The sequence below is a fragment of the Sinocyclocheilus anshuiensis genome, unplaced genomic scaffold, assembly GCF_001515605.1.
Source record: "Sinocyclocheilus anshuiensis isolate Anshui unplaced genomic scaffold, SAMN03320099.WGS_v1.1 scaffold26, whole genome shotgun sequence".
NCBI lineage: Eukaryota > Metazoa > Chordata > Actinopteri > Cypriniformes > Cyprinidae > Sinocyclocheilus > Sinocyclocheilus anshuiensis.
The window spans coordinates 347773-369864 of record NW_015544143.1 but is presented as its reverse complement, the minus strand read 5'-3'; the positions used below and the strand labels follow the sequence as shown (position 1 = coordinate 369864).

Here is a 22092-nt window from a genome sequence, read left to right as displayed (position 1 = left end):
CACAATGGGATATTTCCTGGAAATTCATGTTCATTGAAAAACAGCTTTTTCATTGAAACACTTTACATAGAAGAACGTCAGGTGTAGTGAAATTCTATAACTTTATGTGTGTGTGCATGTGTGTTGTGTTCTCTAGGCGACTTCTACAATTGAGATCATATGTCTCTCTGCGTTCAGTGTGCGGATGGTACACTATGCCAAAGTCATTCCAAAGGATAAATTCTGGAAGGATCCCAAAAATATCTGCATCATAGTCGTTGTAACGGTAGGCCTCTAATCTAAAATGCATGTTTTAAGCATATTTTTGGACTGTAAATTTCCATTTAATTTACAGGTACATAATTCGTTTTATTTTGTTCATATCATAATGTATTATTCATATAATATAATACTAATGAATCAACCTCAAGTATTCTGTCTGTAAATGCTGAGAAAGTAGTCTTAACATTGTGAAATTAACTTTAGCCCATAGTTTGTCATTCTCAGCAGTTCTGCATGATCACCAGGAAATGTGACGTTCACTGACTATGAGTAGACATTTAGTGAAGCCAGGCAGATGGTTTACAAGTGTCGTGATCTCGCTTGCATACCTAGAAATTTTGGGAGATTTGGAATGCAACTGCATTTTCGTTTCATGACCTTTCTTTACTCTTCCCATCTCACAGCTCTCTTTCATAGATTTGACTATATACGGGGCTCTGAAATCAACTGGCTACTTTGCCATCCGATGGTCGAGGGTCTTCAGACCACTTCTGTTAGTCAATGTTACAGAGGGAAGACAAGTAAGAAAACTACCATCAAAAGAAAATGGATATCATTTTTTATCAATTATGTTTCATGTATTTCCTGCATTATTTAATTAACTTACCAGTTCATTAATTTGTTCTTTTTTATGAAGTGCAGTTATCCATTCAGACTATCTATCTCTCTATCTCTCTCCCTCTCTATCTCTCTCTCTCTCTCTCTCTCTCTCTCTCTCTCTCTCTCTCCAGTCTCTTTCTTTTGGTGGAGTCATGAACACTGACCTTAACTGAGGTAAGTGAGGCCTGCAGTTCTTTGGATGTTGTTGTGGGGTCTTTTGTGACCTCTTGGATGAGTCGTCGTTGTGCTCTTGGGGTAATTTTGGTCGGCCGGCAACTCCTGGGAAGGTTCTCCACTGTTCCATGTTTTTGCCATTTGTGAATAATGGCTCTCACTGTGGTTCGCTGGAGTCCCAAAGCTTTAGAAATGGCTTTATAACCTTTTCCAGACTGATAGATCTCAATTACTTTCTTTCTCATTTGTTTCTGAATTTCTTTGGATCTCGGCATGATGTCTAGCTTTTGAGGATCTTTTGGTCTACTTCACTTTGTCAGGCAGGTCCTATTTAAGAGATTTCTTGATTGCGAACAGGTGTGGCAGTAATCAGGCCTGGGTGTGGCTAGAGAAATTGAACTCAGGTGTGATAAACCACAGTTTTAACAGGGGGGCAAACACTTCTTCACACAGGGCCATGTAGTTTTGGATTTTGTTTTCCCTTAATAATAAAAACCTTCATTTAAAAACTGCATGGTGTGTTTACTTGTGTTATCTTTGACTAATATTTAAATTTGTTTGATGATCTGAAACATTAAAGTGTGACAAACATGCAAAAAAATAAGAAATCAGGAAGGGGGCCAACACTTTTTCACACCACTGTATATATATATATAAAAATCATCAAAAGTGATGATACAAACATTTATAATGTTACAAAATATTTCTGAAAAAAATTCATCTTATTTCCACAAAAAATATTAAGCAGCACAACTGTGTTCAACAATGATAATAAGAAATGTTTCTTGAGCACCAAATCAGCATATTAGAATGATTTCTGAAGGATCCATGTGACTCTGAAGACTAGAAATTCAGCTTTGTCATCACAGGAATTAATTATATTTTAAATTGAAATAATATTTCACAATATTTCCGTGTTTACTGTATTTTTGATCAAATAAATGCAGCCTTGTTGAGCACAAGAGTTTTTTTATTTTTTTTTTTATAAATTACAAAATTTTACAGATCCTAAACTTGGTAGTGTATGTCCTTAGGGCACAAATGTCTCTCCTCCAGTCCCATTCTTTTCTCTTTTTTTTGTAGCTGCGCAGGGCGTTCAGGAGTATTCGGAATGCGCTGCCTCAGATCTCCTATGTTTTTCTCTTATTCATGTTCAGCGTGTTGGTCTTTTCTCTCGTGGCTCTTAAATTGTTTGGGAAAAGGTAACCCTAAATACAGTATCATCCATTTGTACCTCTGGTTTTTCTAGTTATCTCATTTGTGTCTATTGAAAAATAGTTTATTTACCATTAAACTGCTCGTTGTATCTTTTTCTTTTATCCCAGGGGCCTTCTTACCATTGATGGTTCTCCGTATTTCACAGACTATTTGGATATTGTTTTTGATCTTTATGTTTTAGTGACCACTGCTAATAGCCCTGATGTCATGTAAGTCTTAAACTGTTAGTTTTTTTTCTCTCTCTCTCTTTATCCTTTTAAGCTTTTTTTCTCTTTGATGAAATTTGTATTAGTGTGCAATTGTATATTCAGTAGTATAAAAGATTTTCAGCAACCCACAATATGCTTTAAGCATACTATGCAAATGCTTCTGTAATATTGTGTTTATGTTTTCATTGTAGGATGCCGGCATACAACTACAGTGTTTTCTTCACTATTTTCTTCATTCTATACATTGTTATCAACACATATACCTTCATGTCCTTCTTTCTGGCTGTCGTTTACAGTAACTACAAAAAGCACCTTAAGGTATTCACATATTTTTCATGTCAGCATGCAAATTTCTCATGGTATTTGCACATTTACGTTGATCTCATTTTAAAGAAATTATTTACTTTAAAATAAGAAAATCTTGAATTAATATTATTATCTATCTATATATCTATCTCTCTATCTGTCTATCTAGTTCTAGTGAAACGCTGACTTGATTTCTTTCATGCTTTCTAGGAGGAAGTCCGGCAGCTGGTGAAGTCCAGAAGATTTAAGATGTGCCGGGCATTTTCTTTGCTTCAGGAGGCCCGGGGTGAAGGTGGAGAGCCTGTGGTGACCCAGGCCAAATGGAACCATCTGGTTAAACTTGTCAAGCCGAATATCAGTATTTCTCACCGGGAACTGCTCTGGAGCGTCTTAGATGATCAGAATAAAGGACACATAGGTCAGACTGATTTTTCTTTTCTTCAAAAATAGGCACTTAAAAGTTACATTTGACCTCAGTTGTATTGAATTTTCACTTTTCCCCCTTAATCTTCTTTGTGTGAGCAGGAAAGTTTGCATTTGTCCAGCTTGCTGATCTTCTGAGTATTCAGGTGATCACAGTGAAATCACAGCCGCACCCCATTCAAATCTGTTTCCCCTCTATGTATAATTCCCCAGTCAGCAGATTCATCCGCTATGTGGTTCATCAGAGGTACATGGACACAAAATATCTTGCATTGATACTGAGACATTCACTTTTTTTTTTTTACTACAAAGCTGCTTGAGTTCTTTTTGTGACCCAGTTGGACAACCTATTGATGCCGTTTAACATGTTTGTACATGTGCTTCCCATATGGTCATCTGTTTGTTGCATTATGTGTTTCAGAATGTTTGTGTATGTCTATGACCTGATTATCCTGGTGAATGCTGTGTTCATTGGTCTGGATGAGGAGAACCCTGTGGTATCAAATGCTGAGTGGGGTTTTCTGGCTCTTTATATGCTGGAGATCATTCTCAAACTGTACGCTACCGATCCTCGGGCATTCTTTGCTCGACATCATTTCTGGAACTGGTGAGGAGACCTTGTTTTGTATGGCTCACTGAATTTGATCACATAACACCTGTGTGAGCTCACATGAAAACAAATTCAATAAAATCTATCTCTTACAGGTTTGATACCATCATTATTGTGTCTGCACTCTTTGGCACTATCATTAACTCAGCACTCAAACACTGTAAGTGCCCAGTATGAAGCATTAGGAAGGGTATGAAGTATATACTTATGTATTATCGTTACAGTGTACCTGGACATAATGTTGCGTTTTCTAAATGTTATATCAAAGCTGTTAAGTGTGATTATAAGCATACCTTTAAGAAATCCTATTGTCTTTTCTTTGCAATCGATTGACCAAATTTTTGTTTGCAGCTGGTGGTTACACAAGTCGCCAGATTTTGGACATCATTTTCATCTTGAGAGTCCTCCGACTCATACGCTTGGTGGATTCCATTAAGAGGTCAGATAGTTACAGCCAATTGCTAAACAAAAGTGGTTTGTGTGTCTTTTAAATGCTGCCATGTGACATTAAACTAAAAAACTTACCTTTGTAGATTCCGAGCCATCATCAACATTCTTATTAAAATTGGACCAACTATTCTTATATTTGGCCAACTCATAGTGGTGAGTATTTACATATTGTTGAGGGATAGTTGACCCAAAAATGTCAGTTATCATAATTTACTCACCCTCATGTTGTTCCAAACCTATGTTTCTTTCTTTCTTTCTTTCTTTCTTTTTTTTTTTTTTTCTGAACAATAAAAGTCAATGGGTTTCAGTGTTGCTTTGGACCCCATATGAACAAAATACATTTTAAAATATAAAACAGTTATTTTAACTTATATTTTACAATATAACTTTTTTTACTGTATTTTTGGTCAAATAAATGCAGTCTTGGTGAGCATGAGAGACTAAAAAAATAAAAATAAATAAATAAAAAAATCTTACCAACCCCATACTTTTTAATGGATACAATACATTGCTTGCATTATACAGACTATGGCTTAAAAAAAAGTACAAAATGGATGAATGTGTCCCTCTTGGAAAGTATGAAAACCAAAAATGGCCATCCTCTCATTGGTGATCCATCTATTTTGCACCATACCTGGCATCAAGGACACCTTGTACAGTAATAGGGTCTTTAAAAAGCAAGTGGGAGGATGCAGTGCTTGATTTATGACTGCATTAAGAAGGCTGCACCTCATCGAACTGCCATTGTTCCACCCTGTTATGGTCCTGGGACAGAGACATAATCATTTGAAGGGAGGCAGACCCTTCATGCTGCATATTAAACTGTGATTTGTAATGAAAAACTGTCATAATTGATATGTAACAATATGTATAATCCACTGCTGTCCCCTACAGGTGGTCTATTACATATTTGCCATGGTTGGAATGGAATTATTTAAAGGTAAAGTTCAGTTTTTTGAACCTAACTCTACAAGTCCTGATCAAGAGTACTGTGGAAACCCTCTCCTTAAAGGAACCACTTTTGCTAAACTCAACTACTGCAAGAACAACTTCAACAATGTGGTCTCTTCCTTCATTGTCTTGCTGGAACTCACTGTGGTTAATCAGTGGCATGATATCCTTTACAAATACAGATCAAAACGTATTTCTGCTCCAAGGATAATGCTGTGAAACTCTAGACTAATGTCTTTGCAAGTTCTAATAACATCATTATCATGCATTGCTTTTCCCTTAACTCAGCTGTACTGTTGACCAGTGGTTTCACAGCAGTCACACACATTTCAGCCAGAATTTTCTTCGTCCTTTTTCACATTGTGGTCGTCATTATTATAATCAAGTAAGAATATGGACTATCTATTAGAATATTAATATTGTGTTTTGCTTTGAAATACAAATATGCATAATGTGAATAGTGAGCCTAATATTATAATTTTTTCCCCACAGTATTTTTGTAGCATTTATCTTGGAGGCATTCTTGGTGGAATACACAATTGACAAAAGTGACCTGCAGACTTCTCTGGAGAAAAAGATAGAGGAGCTGGAGCTTAATGTTCAACAGTATGTGCCATTTAAACCTGCTATCAAGTTATTTGATGTAAAAAAAAAACCTTTCATGGATGCATATCAGCATAGCATCCTGTTGCTGTTGATTTTGGGTTTAATGGAGGTTTATGTGGTTTTGTGTTTGTCAGGGATGGTGTGGACACTGGTCTTGTAGATGCAATGGAAAGCAATGACAATGAACTAGGTCCTTCTGAAGCTGGCAAACAGAAGCCCTCCCTCATGTTCAAGATTGCTTCAAGAAGTATTTTATTTTATTTTAGAATAGAATAGAATAGAATAGAACAGAAGTATTGAAGGACTACTTTTGCTTTATTTTCCAGGATCCCGAACTGTGGATGGACTTTTGCAGCGGATGTTTGAAACAGATATTCGTCCTGAAGATTTCAACGAGGAAGAGGAGCCAGAAAACATCAACTTCTCAAACCCTGTCTTTGACTCAGTATAACCAACATTAAAAAACATGTGAATATATAAATATAGTTTGTATCAAAGATTCTCTTTATGTATGACATATTTGATAAGATTTATTATAAATACTTCAATATATGGACCACTAATATTCATTTATCAGTTATCAAAGAGTATCATTTGTGTATATGTGTGTGTGTGTGTGTGTGTGCCTATATTACAATGTAGCAACTTTTTTCTATTTTTATAATTTTGTTGAAAAAAGGGAAATAAACTACATGACCAAGACCAACAAGGATTGCTCCAGAGTAAAATTTTGTACACATACCAATTAAAATAGCAATGATAATAAAAAAAAAAATATATATATATATATATATATATATATATATTATAGCGACTCGTTTATATCTAACATATTCCCATAAGAACTAAACTACTATTTATGACTTATAAATTGCTTAGTTATAATGTGCAATGAAGAGTCCACCAGCAGAGAGCGGAATACTGGTTGTATAGCATCAGCTTCGCTGTGGTGGAGGTCAGAGAGGACGAGTGATGTGTGGTGCTGATGCTGGGATCCAGACGGGCGGGGAGCAAAGCAGGGAGCATCCAGCATCCTTAGCAATGGTGGAGAGAAGTCTAAAGAGTATCCTGACGAGGGAAAAGAGGTTATGCGCCTCCAAACATAAGAAAATGAGCAGGTAATAAGCGCTTTATATTTCAATTTCGCTATGACTCAATATGGCTGGTGCTGAGATGCCAGGCCATGTCCTATTGGAGAACCGCTATCATGTTAAAACATCCAACGTAGGAATGTAAATTAAGCCAACTGCATCCGGGATGTCTGTAAATAATATTTTTGGGTGATTGAAAAATACATTATACGCGTTTGCTGAAATTACACGCGCCTGTTGCACCCAGGTGTTGTTTATTGACTTGAATTTTGAGATTGTAGTTCTGTTTGGGTGCGTTTTTCTGTTTGGATCGGTATCTTTACTTTGCCCTAATGAACTTTTCAGGGTTTTGTCATCTTAGAGACTTTTCTCTAATTTTGATTTGTTGACTAGTTTATGTAAGCATACAAAATGCACACTGACAACGGGTGTAGCCAGGAGGTGAAACAGCAAATCCTACTATGGCCAAGGCAAAGCCAATGAATAATAATAAGGTCATTCTGACGTTGCTTGTTAACCTTCCTTGATTGTAATTAATATTCATAAGCTAAGCGTTTCTCACAGTACGATTCGTTAGTTCACTTGCGCAGCTTCTGTCTATCACCCAATCACGGAGCTATACGAGACGAACGTCACGCAACGTAATGAATATTCATGTACCAAGCGTCCTCTACAGATTGTACAGAGTCACTGCATGGGTGTTTGACGCGCTGCAGTGCGGACCAGCGCAAAGGATGCGCGACCGGACAGTTGTGTTCAGTGAGAGCGGTGTCGTTTATTTATCAAAATGTATTGGATGTATCGAACGTCTGGGTAGAATAATATTGATGTATATAATTCTCTGAGGTTTAAGCTGTTTTCACTATGATGCCAAAAGAGCGCGTTGATACGGCGAATTAGAGCACGTCACCTGCCAGATTTGTTTATTTGCTTTAACCTTGGACCTTTGTGTCATCAATATATGCTGCATGGTTTTTATATTAAAGGCGTGATGTTTGCGATTAGATAACCAAGTGAGCTTCCAGTGGGTGTTTTGTGGTAGTCCACTGGCTTGCAGTGCATTCATTATCAGTGTGATTGAGAAATGTTTTAAGTTACACAGTACAGATAAATATTTTAATTTGCGTTTTTCTTAATAGTGAAACCGCTATTTATTTTAACACCTGTGGACAGAATTTTAGCTAGATGGAGCATCAGTAACAAAATGCACAAATCAGGCGGTTTATGGTTTTAAAAACGGTCCCAGCTGATGGTTTGTGTCACTGCGAGGTCCCAAATGAAGATTTCTAAACGACGGAAAGGACTGACTTTGCGTAGTCTGTGTGCCAGGTAGGGTGAGAGCATCCAAATGTATTTTAAAATAGGGAATTGCCTTTTTTTTGTTTTGTTCTGTTTTTTACTAAAGCATGTGAAATAATCTGGAGTAAGGATTGCAATGAAATGTTAAGTCTTATGTAAGCCAGAAGTTGTTATGCAGTGGTCTGTTAAATATTGTGTACATTTCCTACAAACTTTACTCCAACTCTGTGACATAAGAGGGAATGGGGTAAGATGTGCCATCCTCACAATTTTTGCATCCAGATATTTTGACAGGGTCCATCATATACGTCTTCTTGTGATTGAGTGAAAGGTGTGTGTGTGTGTGTGTGTGTGTGTGTGTGCGTGCGCGTTTTTGTGACAAATGAGGACATAAATTTGTATAATGACAAAGGTATGACATAGGTATTACAAGGAGAAGGTGACTTTTCAGGACATTACCCCATGTCCCCACTTTTCAAAACGCTTACAAATCACACAGAATGGAGTGTGTTAAAAATCTGAAATAGCACAAAGTTTCCTGTAAGGGGTAGGGTTGGTGTAGGGCAATAGAATATACGGTCTGTACAGTATAAAAACCATTACGCCTATGGGATGTCCCCACTTTTCACAAAAACAAACCTGTGTGTGTGTGTTTTAGGTTTTCAAAAGTGTGTTTTTGCATGTGAAAGTCAATTTTCTACATGACAGGTAAAATAACTTTTATGTCAAACCAAATTTACTTATACTTAGTTTTTTAGGCATTTAGGTATCTAAGAAGATTTGAAAAGTTTTTTTTCCCCCACTTTGTATTTTATTACAATAAATAAATACATTTGGAAATAATTCCACTGCACTGAAATATTCAGAATAGTAAACCTTTGTTTTAAACCTTTCTTTAAGAAAGGGATAGTGCGTTATTAATTATTTATTTTAAATACATGACAATACAAAACATGGGCCTTTTTTGAGAATTCATATTATTTCTTCTCAGCTTATTTGGAAAACTAAAGGAAAATTGGCACAGCCTACCCCCGCTCTCCCTTATGCATTTGAACACAACATTTCTGCATTTACGAAAGCATTATATGTATTTACTGTCTGTCTTTTTCATTGGCCCGTATGTGTCCAAGTGTGCTGTAATTTGTGTATGTATCTGTGTCCATTTCACTGTGTTGCACATCAGTATCTTTTGTTTTCTTCAGTTCACAGGGCTTTCGTAACGGCGATGTCTTTTCGTAATGTCAAGTCAAAGACACATTTTTTTCATTTTGCGCATCAGCTTATGATTCAATAATGCATGTATCACCTTTCTCTGGGACATTGAGTGCAAACTGACCTTTGTGACATTCATCCTTAAGGATTGAGTTTCTGTCTGACCAATGCTTGCCTTAAGATGGATGGTGAGTGTCATAATAGTCAAAAGAGGAACTGCTGACGGTTTGAGATCATCGGCCACTACTGACCGATGTGCCAAATCCTTGATAACTAGCACAGAGAAGGAAAACAAAACAGCCGTAACGTCATATCAACGTCTGCATCAGCTCAAAGTGCTTAAAACCAATTGCTTGTTAAGTATAATCCATCTCTTCTCTTGTTTTTCTGGCTTGTAGGCTGGCAAAGGAGGGTTTTGGCGTCGACTAAATTGGTCAATTGCAAGATATTTGTCAGAGACGTAAGGTTTTTGAAGAGATTTGTGAACATGGTGAGAGAGTTACACCGTCCTTCATAGCTCCCCCCTCTCCCTTCCTGGAAATGTGGCTGCACTTCACTTATCAGAGTTTGATCACAAAATGGCTGTTGACGCTTCCCTTCCCTGGGATTCAGAGGAATTTAAATTATTATTCTTTGTTAATGAAGGTGACTTGAATGAAACCCCCTCTGCTTTTCGCTCACCGTAACCTCACATCCCATGGGTCCCCTGGAACGAAACTGAGAGAAAAGCTCACATGCAGATTAGCGGGAATACAAGCCATGCGATTGAATGCTTTAGTTGTTTCGCCAGCATTATGGCCTGTGTGCGAACAACACCCGTAAGACTGTTCGGAACCTGCTTGTTAGTTAGTCGCTTGTAAGGGAGAGGGTAGATAGCAGCTAATGTAGAAAATATCAAGGATATCTGTCTGTCCTTTGGCCCAAGGTGGATTCCATTTGTAATGGGAATGAAGCAATAGTATTTCCACACATTGGCAGACCTTTTACACTTTGGGTTGCAAAGATGTTTCTCATGCAGTAAAAAAAAAAAATCACCAAATATGGTCACAATAGAGTGCAAAAGTCAGTCTAGTACCCGCAGTAAAAAATCCCATTAATTTTCTCCATAGGGGAATGATAACTTAAAAACCTTTAAAGACAGACCTGTGAGCATCAAGATTGATAACCAGTGGTATATGCCTTTGTTGAAGCCATCAGCCCCCATTATTTCAACTTTTTTTTAAATAATTGTGTATAACAGCAAAATTCCTGGTGAAAACTACATTACCCCTGATTATTATTATATATATATGGTGAAAAACTAATATATCTAATGGGACATTTCATGTAATTTTAAAAACTGTTAAATGCACAGTTTTTTGGAAGTGAAAAAGAACAAATAAAAAAAGTATTTTGGTATATAAACATTATTACAGTTCAATAATTGTTTTACTGTAAATTTAATTGAAATCTGTAAAACTTAAAATTCTGCTACCATATTTTTTACAGTAAAATTCTGGCAACCACTAACAGTTTCAGTAAAAAAAAATTACAGTACATATTTTGCAATAAATCTTTGCATAAGTCACTTTGGATAAAAGCGTCTGCTAAATGATTAAATATAAAATGTAAATGTAAAATATGTTGTTTCTTTAAATCAATAGTTTTATAATTTTCCAAAGGTTTTATTTTTTTATTTTATGTCATTTGCAATGCTTCATAGGATTGTAGGATTTCATCATTAAAGGGGTTAAGTACACAGTCTTATACCCTTTGTTATTTTGTCCGATGTTGTGATTCACCTCGTAGCTCGTCGGTTTGGTTCATGGCTTATAACTCTTTAACAAAGAATTTTTTTAATCCCTATGGGAAAAATGAATGGAAAAAATACTTCCGGAACCAAGGTCGTTGAAAACATGGGCGGTCTCTGTTTCACAAATAGCAATTGATGATTGGCTGTGAATGAAAAGATGGGAAAGTGAGGCATGAGATATCATGGTCAAAACCAAGATAAATAGCTACATTCTTCTACAATATATTCACAACAATGTAGCTACAATAAAGAGCTCATTGATAACTTGCCACTGCAGGGTGTGGAAATGCTGGCTTAATGAACTTCAGTTGTATCTCAGTGTTCAGAAACCAACGCATAGTGATTAAACTCTTCACTGCTTACATTCCGTTGCCAACTCATGTGCATTCGGACCAAACAAGCTTTCAGTCTTTTATATATTTGTTAACTGCATCATTCATCCTTGCCACTGCCTGTACAACATTCAGACTTTCAACTTCCAGTCGTTTTCCCCAAATCTCCAGATCAGTGCAGGTGTCAGGAACTTGGCACATGAGTTGGCAATATTACGCTCTGTCACTCTTCTTTGTCTACCTTATATCATAGTGCAGTTTGTTCCTATATTGTCTGTAGAGCACTTCTCTAAGATGCTGCACTAGAGACTTCAGTTCTTGACGGATGCTGGGCTGGGCATGAGTTAGCGATTGAGCTACTGAATCTGAGCCGAGCTGGGCCCTGCATGTTTAACCAACGAACCAATGGTGCTGCATGCCAAATAGCATGTTATTGGGTTTTAATATGCATCTTAACCTTAGTTCTAATATGCTCTTAACCTTAGTTTATTAGAATGTAACTCCAAAATTGAACCTTGGAGTAAAGTTTCTGTGCTCTAATAAGCATTTAGAGTCTTAATTTAGTGCTGAACTTCATTTGTGCTAAAAGGCTGATGTTGATGTTTAATGTAAAAGTGGGACAATGGCATTTAAGTCTTTAAAAACTGAATGACTGACCAATACAATTTATTATAAATCATCTGGTTTTAGAATTAGAGATTGACGGATATAGTTTTTTATGACCGTTGCCATTTATATTTGTTTTTAACAGTTTTTTTTTTTTATTAATTGTTCTATTTGTGCTTTCTGACTCAATGCTAACTAGGCTACATTGTGTTTAATAATAGTAATAATAATAATAAAATGTCATATAATTTATTCAATAAATACATTAAAATATTCAGTTACTTTACATATAAAAGTTTTTTAAAGTTTGAATGCTGTTTTTGAAAACCAGATTCCGTTGTGCTGTTTATTGGTAAACTTTAAGCTCTGATAGCTGATTTTAAAAAAAGTGTGAGTATATGTATAAAAAACAAAATAATAATAATACATTTGTCAAACTGATTATCGATCTGACTCTTTTTACAGTGGGAGTAGTATTTGGCCTTGTTACTTTAGGGATGCACGATATATTGGTTATTAGCTGATACTGGATATTCACGGTATTTGTACATGTTTGTTTTCCCTATTTTAACATTAAAATTCACTCAGAGTTAACCTTTAAAAACACTAAAATAATTGAATAACTGTTAAATTGAGCTTTAGACAATCTCAAATTGAATCTGTTTTTTATATATATACTGTATAATATAACTTTGTGTTGCTCAAATTTGCTTGTAATATTTTAAAATTACTGATTTTAGTTTTTAGTGTTTTGTTTTTAATTTATTTAGACAAAATAGTATATAATTGTAATCAACCATTTGCCGTTGACCATAATGGCTTATCCATATCAGACAGAATTTTAATGTCAGTGTGTCCCTTTTTGGTCTAGCTTGGGATTTGAATACCATTGCTGTAGGGCAATAAGATAAATGTGTTAATTTCAATAAATTGTTAATGAATATTTTCGGTGTTCTGATGATGTCTTCTGTTTAAATCCTATGAGAAATGCCCAGCACGCTTACAGTAATGGAACTGTTTTAGTATCCCCTGTTTGTACACTTCATAAGCTACTTGGCATCTATACAGTAGCATGTGGTGTTAGAAATATCCTCACAGTTTGTTTATGCGGGCTAGTGCGTGTCATTTCTTCTTCATTCACATGATTTCTAGACTTTTCTCCTCTGTCTATGGCTATTTTATTTGCGCAGGTATTTGGGTCAAAAAGTATGTGGGTCAATGGATGTGCCTAGCAGACCTTTTCTTTGTCTGCTAACAGCATAGTAACATTAAAATGCTCAGAGTATATTTTGCCTCTTGAATTTGTATCAGTAATTAACTGCAGGAATAAATTGGTTTTATCTCATAACTACTTTCTTAAATCACACATTCCAAAGATAACGGCTTTCTTTGGAATGTTAGCGTTTGTTGAAGTTTGACTGGCCACTGCATGTAGAAGCCAGCTCAACTGACCAAAAGCATGATAGCAATGAATAGGTAATTTAACACATTTTGGTGGCTTTTCACAGATAAATGGATCGTTTAAGCTGGGGGCTGCCAGAGTGCTCTCAGGGTTGCAGTGCCTAGCGCCAGCTCTGCAGGACAACGCCAACATGAACGGCACTGCAGAGCAGCAGGACATTCTGCCCCCTAACTGCATGGTCAAAGAACGATGGAAAGTGGTAGGTGTTCAGAAGATCTATACATGACATTTGTATACATACAGGGATGCACAGTAATGCACCAAGATAAATATAACAATACAAAACATCCTGTGTGCTTTTGCTTTTTTTTGATTAGTGACCTAAAAGTAGCACAGAATCCTAAGTAGTATTTATTGTCTTTTGTTATGTTTCTTTGCATTAAAAAAAACAAAAAAAAACCAATGTCTGAATGTCTGGATTTTTTTCTGAGGTTTGGAGTGTTAAAAAAACATAAGGAATGAAAATAATTATTAAAATGAACTTTAGTTAATGAATTAGTATTATTACAATACCTTTCAAAAGCTTGGGGTAACAATTTTCTTTAAAGAAATTAATACTTTTATTAATCAAGGATGTATTAAATTGATCAAAAATGGCAATAAAGACAAAAAAAATCCTGTTTCAAATAAATGCTGTTCTTATGAACTATTTATCAAAGAATTCTGAAAAAAATGTATCATGGTTTCCACAAAAATATTAAGCAGCACAACTGTTTTGATAATAATAAGAAATGTTTTTTGAGCAGCAAATCAGCCTATTAGAATGATTTCCGAAGTGACACTGAAGACTGGAATAATGGCTGCTAAAAATTCAGCTTTGCAATCATAGAAATAAATTACATTTTAAAATATATTCAAATATATATAAGGTTATTTTATATTGTAATAAATGTTCATAATATTACTGTTTTTACTATATTTCTGTTCAAATAAATGCAGCTTTCGTGAGCATAAGAGACTCATTAATATATATAAAATTATTTAATTATATATTATTTATAAATGTAATTTATATAATTCATTCATATATTAGTTAATATGCTATGTTGAAGATTTTCAGTAAAATTACATATATAGGTGCTTATATAGATGAAAATATATATGTGTGTTTCAGACACGTATCTTTTCTCCTGTTCTGAGTAGATTATGTAACAGTAAAACTAATCGCACTTTTGACCCCAATCACTGGGACTGTCTTGCCAAGAGACATTACAGAGAGATAAAATTCCACAAAATTCCCAGTACAAAGGAGAAGAGAATCTTCTCACATTACTGCTCAATTCCAGCCTGAGTAAATGGGCTCTTGACTTCGAGAGGACTAGGGGAGAGAGTGACATTACTGGCTGTCAAATAGACGGGATGATTTATGAGTCATTTGAAATGAGAAAACTTCTGCTTTGCTTTCTCTGTTGTCTATTGGAAATGCATTAGTCTGTATTGTGAAATCTGTAACACATTTATGCAAAGCTGACTAATGTTTGTCTGCAGTGGGACTGCTGCACTATTGCGTATACCCTGATCAATAGATGTGCCCTCTAAATTGGTAATCAATGAAACAAGGATTATTCACATAGGCTATACACGATCATGCACATGTTTATGTTACAGTGTTATTTGTTGAGTTTGTTGTTTGAAATGTCAGGAGAGTGAAATCAAGGTATTACTGAGGCACTTGAAATGCAGATATTACAAAGGGCTTTTTAATGTTTCCCAAATGCTTTGTCTAAAAAAAACGCTTTGAAAGGCTGCGTGCATTTTTATGAGATCATCAAGCATTGACGGCACTTACATTGGGAGGAAAACAACTGTTTCTCGCACTTCAGGTTTCATACCTGAAGCCATTAGTAAATGAAACACACAAAAAATGTAGATAACATCCTGTTGTGTTTTTTTTTTTATGTCCAGCTGAAGAAAATAGGTGGAGGGGGGTTCGGGGAAATCTACGAGGCGTTGGACCTGCTGACTCGGGAGAATGTGGCGTTAAAAGTGGAGTCAGCTCAACAGCCCAAACAAGTCCTGAAGATGGAGGTGGCAGTTCTGAAGAAACTACAGGGTAAGGCATGGTCATCATTAGCTGATGGTATTTCGGGGCAGTATCAACATCACTTTGACATTGACAAGACATCACATTGTCCAGTAGCTGAGTAGCTGTCCAGTATTATTCCCCACAGAAATACTCAGGGTCATTCGTGTTATGAAGTACCTTTTGACCTCTTAAAACTGTTTTTGTTATAATTTAAAGAAGTGTTTACTCTAAAATTGTATACCGGGCTTTTAGAATATGCTCTGCATAAACTCAGACACTTCTGATTCAGTCACTGCAGTTCAGAAGTTTAATTATTCAGCAAACACGCATTTAATTGATCAAGTAAAGACATTAGGTACAAAAGATTTTCATTTCAAATAAAGGCTGTTCTTTTGAACCTTTTATTCATCAAAGAATCCTGAAAAAAAGTATTGCGGTTTCCAAAATAATATTAAGCAGCACAATTGTTTTCAATATCGATAATAATAAGAAATGTTTCTTGAGCAGCAGATCAGCATATTAGAATGATTTCTGAAGGATCATGTGACACTGAAGACTGGAGTAATGCTCTGGCATCATAGGAATAAATTACAATTTAAAATATATTCAAATTGAAAACGTAATCGTAAATCGTAGTAATGTTTCACAGTATTACTGAATATTTACTGTATTTTTGATCAAATAAATGCAGCCTCTGTGAGCTTAAGAGACGTAAAACATTAAAAAAAATCATACTGACCCCAAACATTTGAATGGCAATCTGTATTTTTAACCATCTATTGAAATGTTTATATTACCATACTGGTTTCTTTTTATCTTATCCATTTCTATTATTTACTGATGTTTGGTCTGTTGTTTTCCTGTCAGAAATGATGTAACTTTCTGGAGGATGATTTGGTTAGTTAAAATGATATCACAGAGGACTCACAGGATAAAAAGTGATATTGAGGACACAGGAAAAACCTATAAATTGATTTCTAATTAAGATAGTAAAACATGTATTGTTTGAATCATTTCAATTATAGAAAAGAATCAGATTGAAGAAACAGGTGCCCTGTTGTGTTTCAAAGGCTTAATACTAAATGATTTATGCTAGTGGCGTTTTATTTTATACAGTATTTAGTTGACATCATCATGACTGAGGCATTTATTAAAATCTGTAAAGACTGACCATCCCATCAGAGTGGACCATGTGTGGCACATTGTATATTTAGCACTGTGAATGAAGCGGCAGTAACACAGCCTACGTGACTACAAACATGTGAAGCGGCCTACAGATCATACAGCCAAGCATACACACACTTATTCTGATGATTCAGTTCAACCATTAGTCATCAGAAAGAAATAAAAAACAACTAAATATGAAACTCATCATACTATAATACAGATTAATTCGTAACAAAATAAAATGAAATATTATTTAAAAAATATATACAAAATGATATTAGGTATATATAAATTGCTGAAATTATTTTTTTTACATTTATTTTACATTTAGTATTTACTCAAACTCACAAAATACAAAAAATATTTTTGACACCAGTGTTATTTTAGTATTATTTCTATAATATTATAGTATATATTAATATTTTGAATTAAAATTTATTTTTTGTCATTGTCATTATTGTCATTGTAATTTTAGATTAAGGTTTATTCATTAAGTTTTTTGTCATTTTTATTAGTTTTAGTTTTTTAATTATTTCTATTTTGCTTTCATTTATTTATTTTTTATTTTTTTGATTTTAGAATTTAAAATTATAAAAATGAACGTTTAATTATTTTTGTTACTTGCCAAGGCAACATTTCTAATTTTCTTTTAAGTTTTTTGAAGTTTTTAAATGTATATTAATATTTTATTTTATTGCAGCTTTCAATTAAAAAGCTTTCAGTTAAAAATTATTTGAATGGTTTTAGTTTTAGTTAACAATAACGACACTGACTGACACATCTGTCAGTAGATTTTGGAAGATTTTTTTTGTGAATATAGTGAATATAGTTATCTTTGTACTTGGTCTTTTAATTACCCTGACCAATAATGTAATTTTTAAAATATTTTGATAAATGACCTGCCCATGTGTTATGTTATTTTCTTTTTTAGGTAAAAACCATGTGTGTAAGTTCATAGGCTGTGGGCGAAATGATAAATTCAACTATGTCGTCATGCAGCTGCAGGTAAACGATTCTCTATCATAACTAGTCGCATATACAGTAACATCAAATCTCATCAACACCAATGCAAATAAGTAACCCTTAACTAGATTGGTGATTTATATTTCAGTCAAAGATTGAGGAACATTTTATGGTAGATCACCATCACATGCAGTTTTCTCTGAAATACTGTGACTGTGTACTACTGGTGATATGGAGGTGTGAGGGCTTCAATTACACTTTGTTATCACTCTCAGGGTAGAAACCTGGCAGATCTCAGGCGAAGTCAGCCACGTGGCACCTTTACCATGAGCACAACCCTCCGCCTGGGAAAACAGATTCTAGAATCAATAGAGGCCATTCACTCTGTTGGCTTTCTCCACCGAGACATCAAACCGGTAATGTTTAATAGCTTTCCTGTAATTGCCTTCTGATTGTGTGTAGAATAATAATACAATGCATTGCTGTCATTAGGTTTCCTGAAGTGATTTTATTTATTAAGGATCTTTGGATTTTCTTTCCAGTCAAATTTTGCCATGGGAAGGCTGCCTTCAACATACAGGAAATGTTATATGCTAGATTTTGGGCTTGCACGACAGTATACAAACACCAATGGAGAAGTCAGACCGGTATGTCACAATTTAATTCAGTATTTTTTAATACCTTTCAGTATAAATCATTGTAGATTTAATTATTTCATGGTTAACTTTTGTTGTATGTGTTTAATAAGGGTACATGATTCCTGCACTGCAATCAAATGTGACATTTCTGTCATTCAATATTATTGATTACAATACTACTGAGATAATAAGTTGTCTTTTGATTGCCCCTGAAGGTCTGGTTTTATTAAGAAGCACCTGAGATTTATTTGAGCAATAAAAAGCTTTTTTCACTGTAAGAGTGCAGGCTCGCAGAGAGACGAGCTGAAAGCTCATGAGAGGTTTACAGAGCTCTCTGAATCAGACACTGGGCTGTTTCCTTTTTTAGCTCATCACAAAGAGCTCTTCATTCGCACATGTTCCTCTCTCCTCCATCTTTCACACTGTCTCTCTATTTCTCTGTACATGCAGGATTTAGTGCAGCGGTATGAATATTTAATAAGATTGCATGCATCAGTGAGCAATGCCCCCAGGTTCAGTCTGAGAGGGTGTAATATTTTCAGCCCTCTCTCTCTCTTGTTCAATCTCTCTACTGTATATCCCCCTCATTCTCTTTCGCCTTTCATTTCTGCACAGCTGAGTCAGCTGTACTCATCGATTCAGGCAGGAAACTGAACGTCATTCGTTTATCCATCCATATCTGTCTGTCTGTCTGTCTGTCTGTCTATCTATCTATCTATCTATCTATCTATCTATCTCGATCTATCTATTTTAGTTCAGTGCTGAAGCATTGAAGTGGTTTGGCTGTGTTTTTCTCGTGCAGTCTTCAGGAACTGTTGTCTTTCTGAAGCAGATTGAAATTTTGGTTTGAGCTGATTCAAAACCACCTCTCCAAATCAAATAATAACTTTAAAATATTAAACAAATAACAAAACAGGATTAAAACCAGGCTGTAATTTTACTGTGAAGAAATTTATTTGCTTTGATTTTTCATCCATTCTGTGGTGCATCACATTTATGGGATATGAATAAATAATTTCAGGTTTATAAATATTTTTGGTGTCCTCAGAACTGTAAATGTCACCTTCTGTTGAATGCGTTCAGTGTGAATAGTACAATTGAGTCATGCTGACATGTTTGTTTATTTCTTTGTTCATATTTGTTGATGTTATATCTTTTTAATTGTACTCTGGTACTGTTTTGTTGTACTATCATTTTCTATGGACAGCATTTGAAGTGGATTGCATGGGGTCATTTGTATAATTTTGCCTGGTGCATTATTTTTGCTTTTTCTTTTGTTTGACCATCTTGTCTTATTTTTGCAGTTTTCGTTTGGGGTTTTAAGTTATGACGTGCATGTCTGACGTATTTCTCCATCTGTTCCCTTCTCATGTATATATATATATATATATATATATGTGGAAGGAATAAGACAGGAAAAGCAAATGTTTATTGGAATAAAAAATAAATTGAATGAAATTAACTGAAAGTTGTGCACATAATATTCATTCCACATATAATTTCAAGTTTGATTCTTAATCATGTTCTAATCCAAAGAAAAGCTGATTTAATATAATATGTAATACATTTAATAAGTCCATTAAATAAATTCATGTCGAATAATTCTTGTGAGATTTACCTTTATGTTCAGCAAAAGTGCAGTCTTTATAATTGCCAATAAAACAGTGAACACGACAAGAGAAAATTATCTGCATCTAAATGAAATGTCATTTGTTCTGAAACAGATGCTACTTGTCACGTCATTTAGTTCATCAAAAATAAATTGGAGCAGGTTTGTGAGAGAGACCCATTGGGACTCGTAGACACACATGCACGCACAGACACACAGGTACATTTACGTGATGGAAGGTGTTTACCTTTTGCGTTGCGTGTTCACTGTTCTGTAGTAATGTAACACCATGTTCAGTCACTTGGCAAAGACATGGCGCCTCTTCTTTCCGAGTGTGTTGTGCACTGTTTGTCTCTCTCCTGTTGCTACTGTAATGAAAGTTATAATGCATAAAATTATACAGTAATGCACAGTAAAAAAATATTCTGATTTGTTTTGATTTACCCTAATACATAGTACCAATTCTACTGTAAGTACATTACAGATAACAAAACTTAAAATGCATTTATCGCTAACAGATTTTCCTAATACATATCTGCTTTCAGCCCAGAACTGTTGCAGGATTTCGAGGGACTGTTAGATATGCATCTGTGAATGCACATAAAAACAAAGTGAGTGCTTAATTTAAGTCAACTTACTGTGAACTTATATCAAACAATTTATTTTACAGAAGATAAAATCATCTAATGCTTATTTAATAGAATTCTTGTGTTGTTTTTACAGGAAATGGGGCGCCATGATGACTTATGGTCATTGTTTTACATGCTGGTTGAATTTGCTGCTGGACAGCTGCCGTGGAGGAAAATCAAGGACAAGGTGCTCTGACGTTCCTTACCTGGTTTGAAAATTAGTGTTTATGTCTTATGTTTTATTCAATTTGTTTATTACTTTTTTTTAAGTTTTATTCTGTATCAGACCACCATTGTTGAAATCTACTGTTTGCATCTGCATCATTTAGGAGCAGGTTGGTCAGATCAAGGAGCGCTTTGATAATAGGATGCTGCTTAAACACATGCCATCAGAGTTTAATGTCTTCCTGGAGCATGTTTTAGGCCTTGACTACTACACCAAACCTGACTATCAGGTACGTAGACTAGAAGCATTTTATCGCTCTCTCTCGCACTCTAAATATATAATATTTGCAGTGAAATGCAGTGCTTTTCTGAAATGTTCTTATATATAACATGTAATATTTCAAAGGCAGCATTACATGAACAAATTTCATTATACAGGTATGAATGGTCTTTTGTAAGGTGTTCTCTGTGTCTGTGTCAGCTCCTGATGTCAGTGTTTGAGAACAGCATGAAAGAACGCATCGTCACAGAGAATGAGCCATATGATTGGGAGAAAAGTGGGACGGACTCCATGATATCTGCCACCACGCCGACAGCAGCGCAGCAGAACACACGGCCTACAGCGGCTATGGTTGGGTAAGAACTGCATGCATGTGTGAACACATCACGTGTATATGCCTGTGGACATGTGACTCTATCTAGTCCTGTGGCTCAGTGGTAGAGCATTGTGTTAGCAGCGCAAAAGGTTGTGGGTTCAATTCCTAGGGAACACACATACTGGTAAAAAATGTTTAGCCTGAATGCACTGTTAGTCGCTTTGGATAAAAGCGTCTGCTAAATGCATAAATTATTATTATTATCTATCTACCTATCTATCTGTCTATCTATATATATATCATTCTGCTTTATTGTTCACAAGATCCTCTTGTACTGTAACTAGGGATGCACCGATGCAGGCCCGGTTCTACGGGGGTGCTAAGCACCCTCAAACGAAATCAAAAGCACCCTCAGTTAAAGCTGTATTAATGGCATTTTATTGCAGATTTGGCAAACTATCCAGTGCGCTCTCAGTTGCATTATCATCAACATACAGCGAATTACACAAAACACTTATTACAACTAACAGTAAACAAATATACAGATCTCATGCACATATAACACATGTGCCAGGGGGTGCTTAATAAATTGACAAACTTTAAATCCGAAGAACTGCGTGCTTTCATTACCCATATAACGTTAGCTCCGACGTAGACTAGAAAACCCATCAAAATAAGAGTCCCGCCTTAGTAACGG

At 35.3% G+C, this 22092-nt stretch overlaps 2 protein-coding genes across 3 annotated transcripts in view; both read left to right on the top strand.

Moving 5' to 3' along the window:
• LOC107695047 (two pore calcium channel protein 1-like) overlaps nt 1-6561 on the top strand; it is an 8631-nt gene extending 2070 nt beyond the window's left edge. Inside the window, exons 4-19 of the mRNA XM_016494830.1 lie at nt 137-265; nt 666-782; nt 2119-2237; nt 2361-2462; nt 2654-2780; nt 2979-3186; nt 3294-3438; nt 3613-3798; nt 3897-3961; nt 4153-4240; nt 4335-4404; nt 5146-5365; nt 5497-5587; nt 5695-5808; nt 5943-6055; nt 6135-6561. Of these exons, the coding sequence (XP_016350316.1) occupies nt 137-265; nt 666-782; nt 2119-2237; nt 2361-2462; nt 2654-2780; nt 2979-3186; nt 3294-3438; nt 3613-3798; nt 3897-3961; nt 4153-4240; nt 4335-4404; nt 5146-5365; nt 5497-5587; nt 5695-5808; nt 5943-6055; nt 6135-6259 (2019 nt within the window). The 3' untranslated portion in view covers nt 6260-6561. The remainder of the gene's footprint in view (nt 1-136; nt 266-665; nt 783-2118; nt 2238-2360; nt 2463-2653; nt 2781-2978; nt 3187-3293; nt 3439-3612; nt 3799-3896; nt 3962-4152; nt 4241-4334; nt 4405-5145; nt 5366-5496; nt 5588-5694; nt 5809-5942; nt 6056-6134) is intronic.
• Nucleotides 6562-6777: 216 nt separating this feature from the next.
• The window catches only part of LOC107695066 (tau-tubulin kinase 1-like), a 33260-nt gene continuing 17945 nt past the window's right edge, over nt 6778-22092 (top strand). The window contains exons 1-10 of one of the 2 annotated variants that reach the window (XM_016494853.1): nt 6778-6926; nt 13649-13801; nt 15508-15655; nt 17727-17800; nt 18034-18174; nt 18301-18405; nt 20551-20616; nt 20729-20821; nt 20964-21089; nt 21281-21435. In XM_016494853.1, the coding sequence (XP_016350339.1) occupies nt 13733-13801; nt 15508-15655; nt 17727-17800; nt 18034-18174; nt 18301-18405; nt 20551-20616; nt 20729-20821; nt 20964-21089; nt 21281-21435 (977 nt within the window). In that variant the 5' untranslated portion in view covers nt 6778-6926; nt 13649-13732. Of the gene's footprint in view, nt 6927-9800; nt 9901-13648; nt 13802-15507; nt 15656-17726; nt 17801-18033; nt 18175-18300; nt 18406-20550; nt 20617-20728; nt 20822-20963; nt 21090-21280; nt 21436-22092 lie in introns of those variants that run through there. The other variant, XM_016494852.1, reaches the window with a different exon arrangement.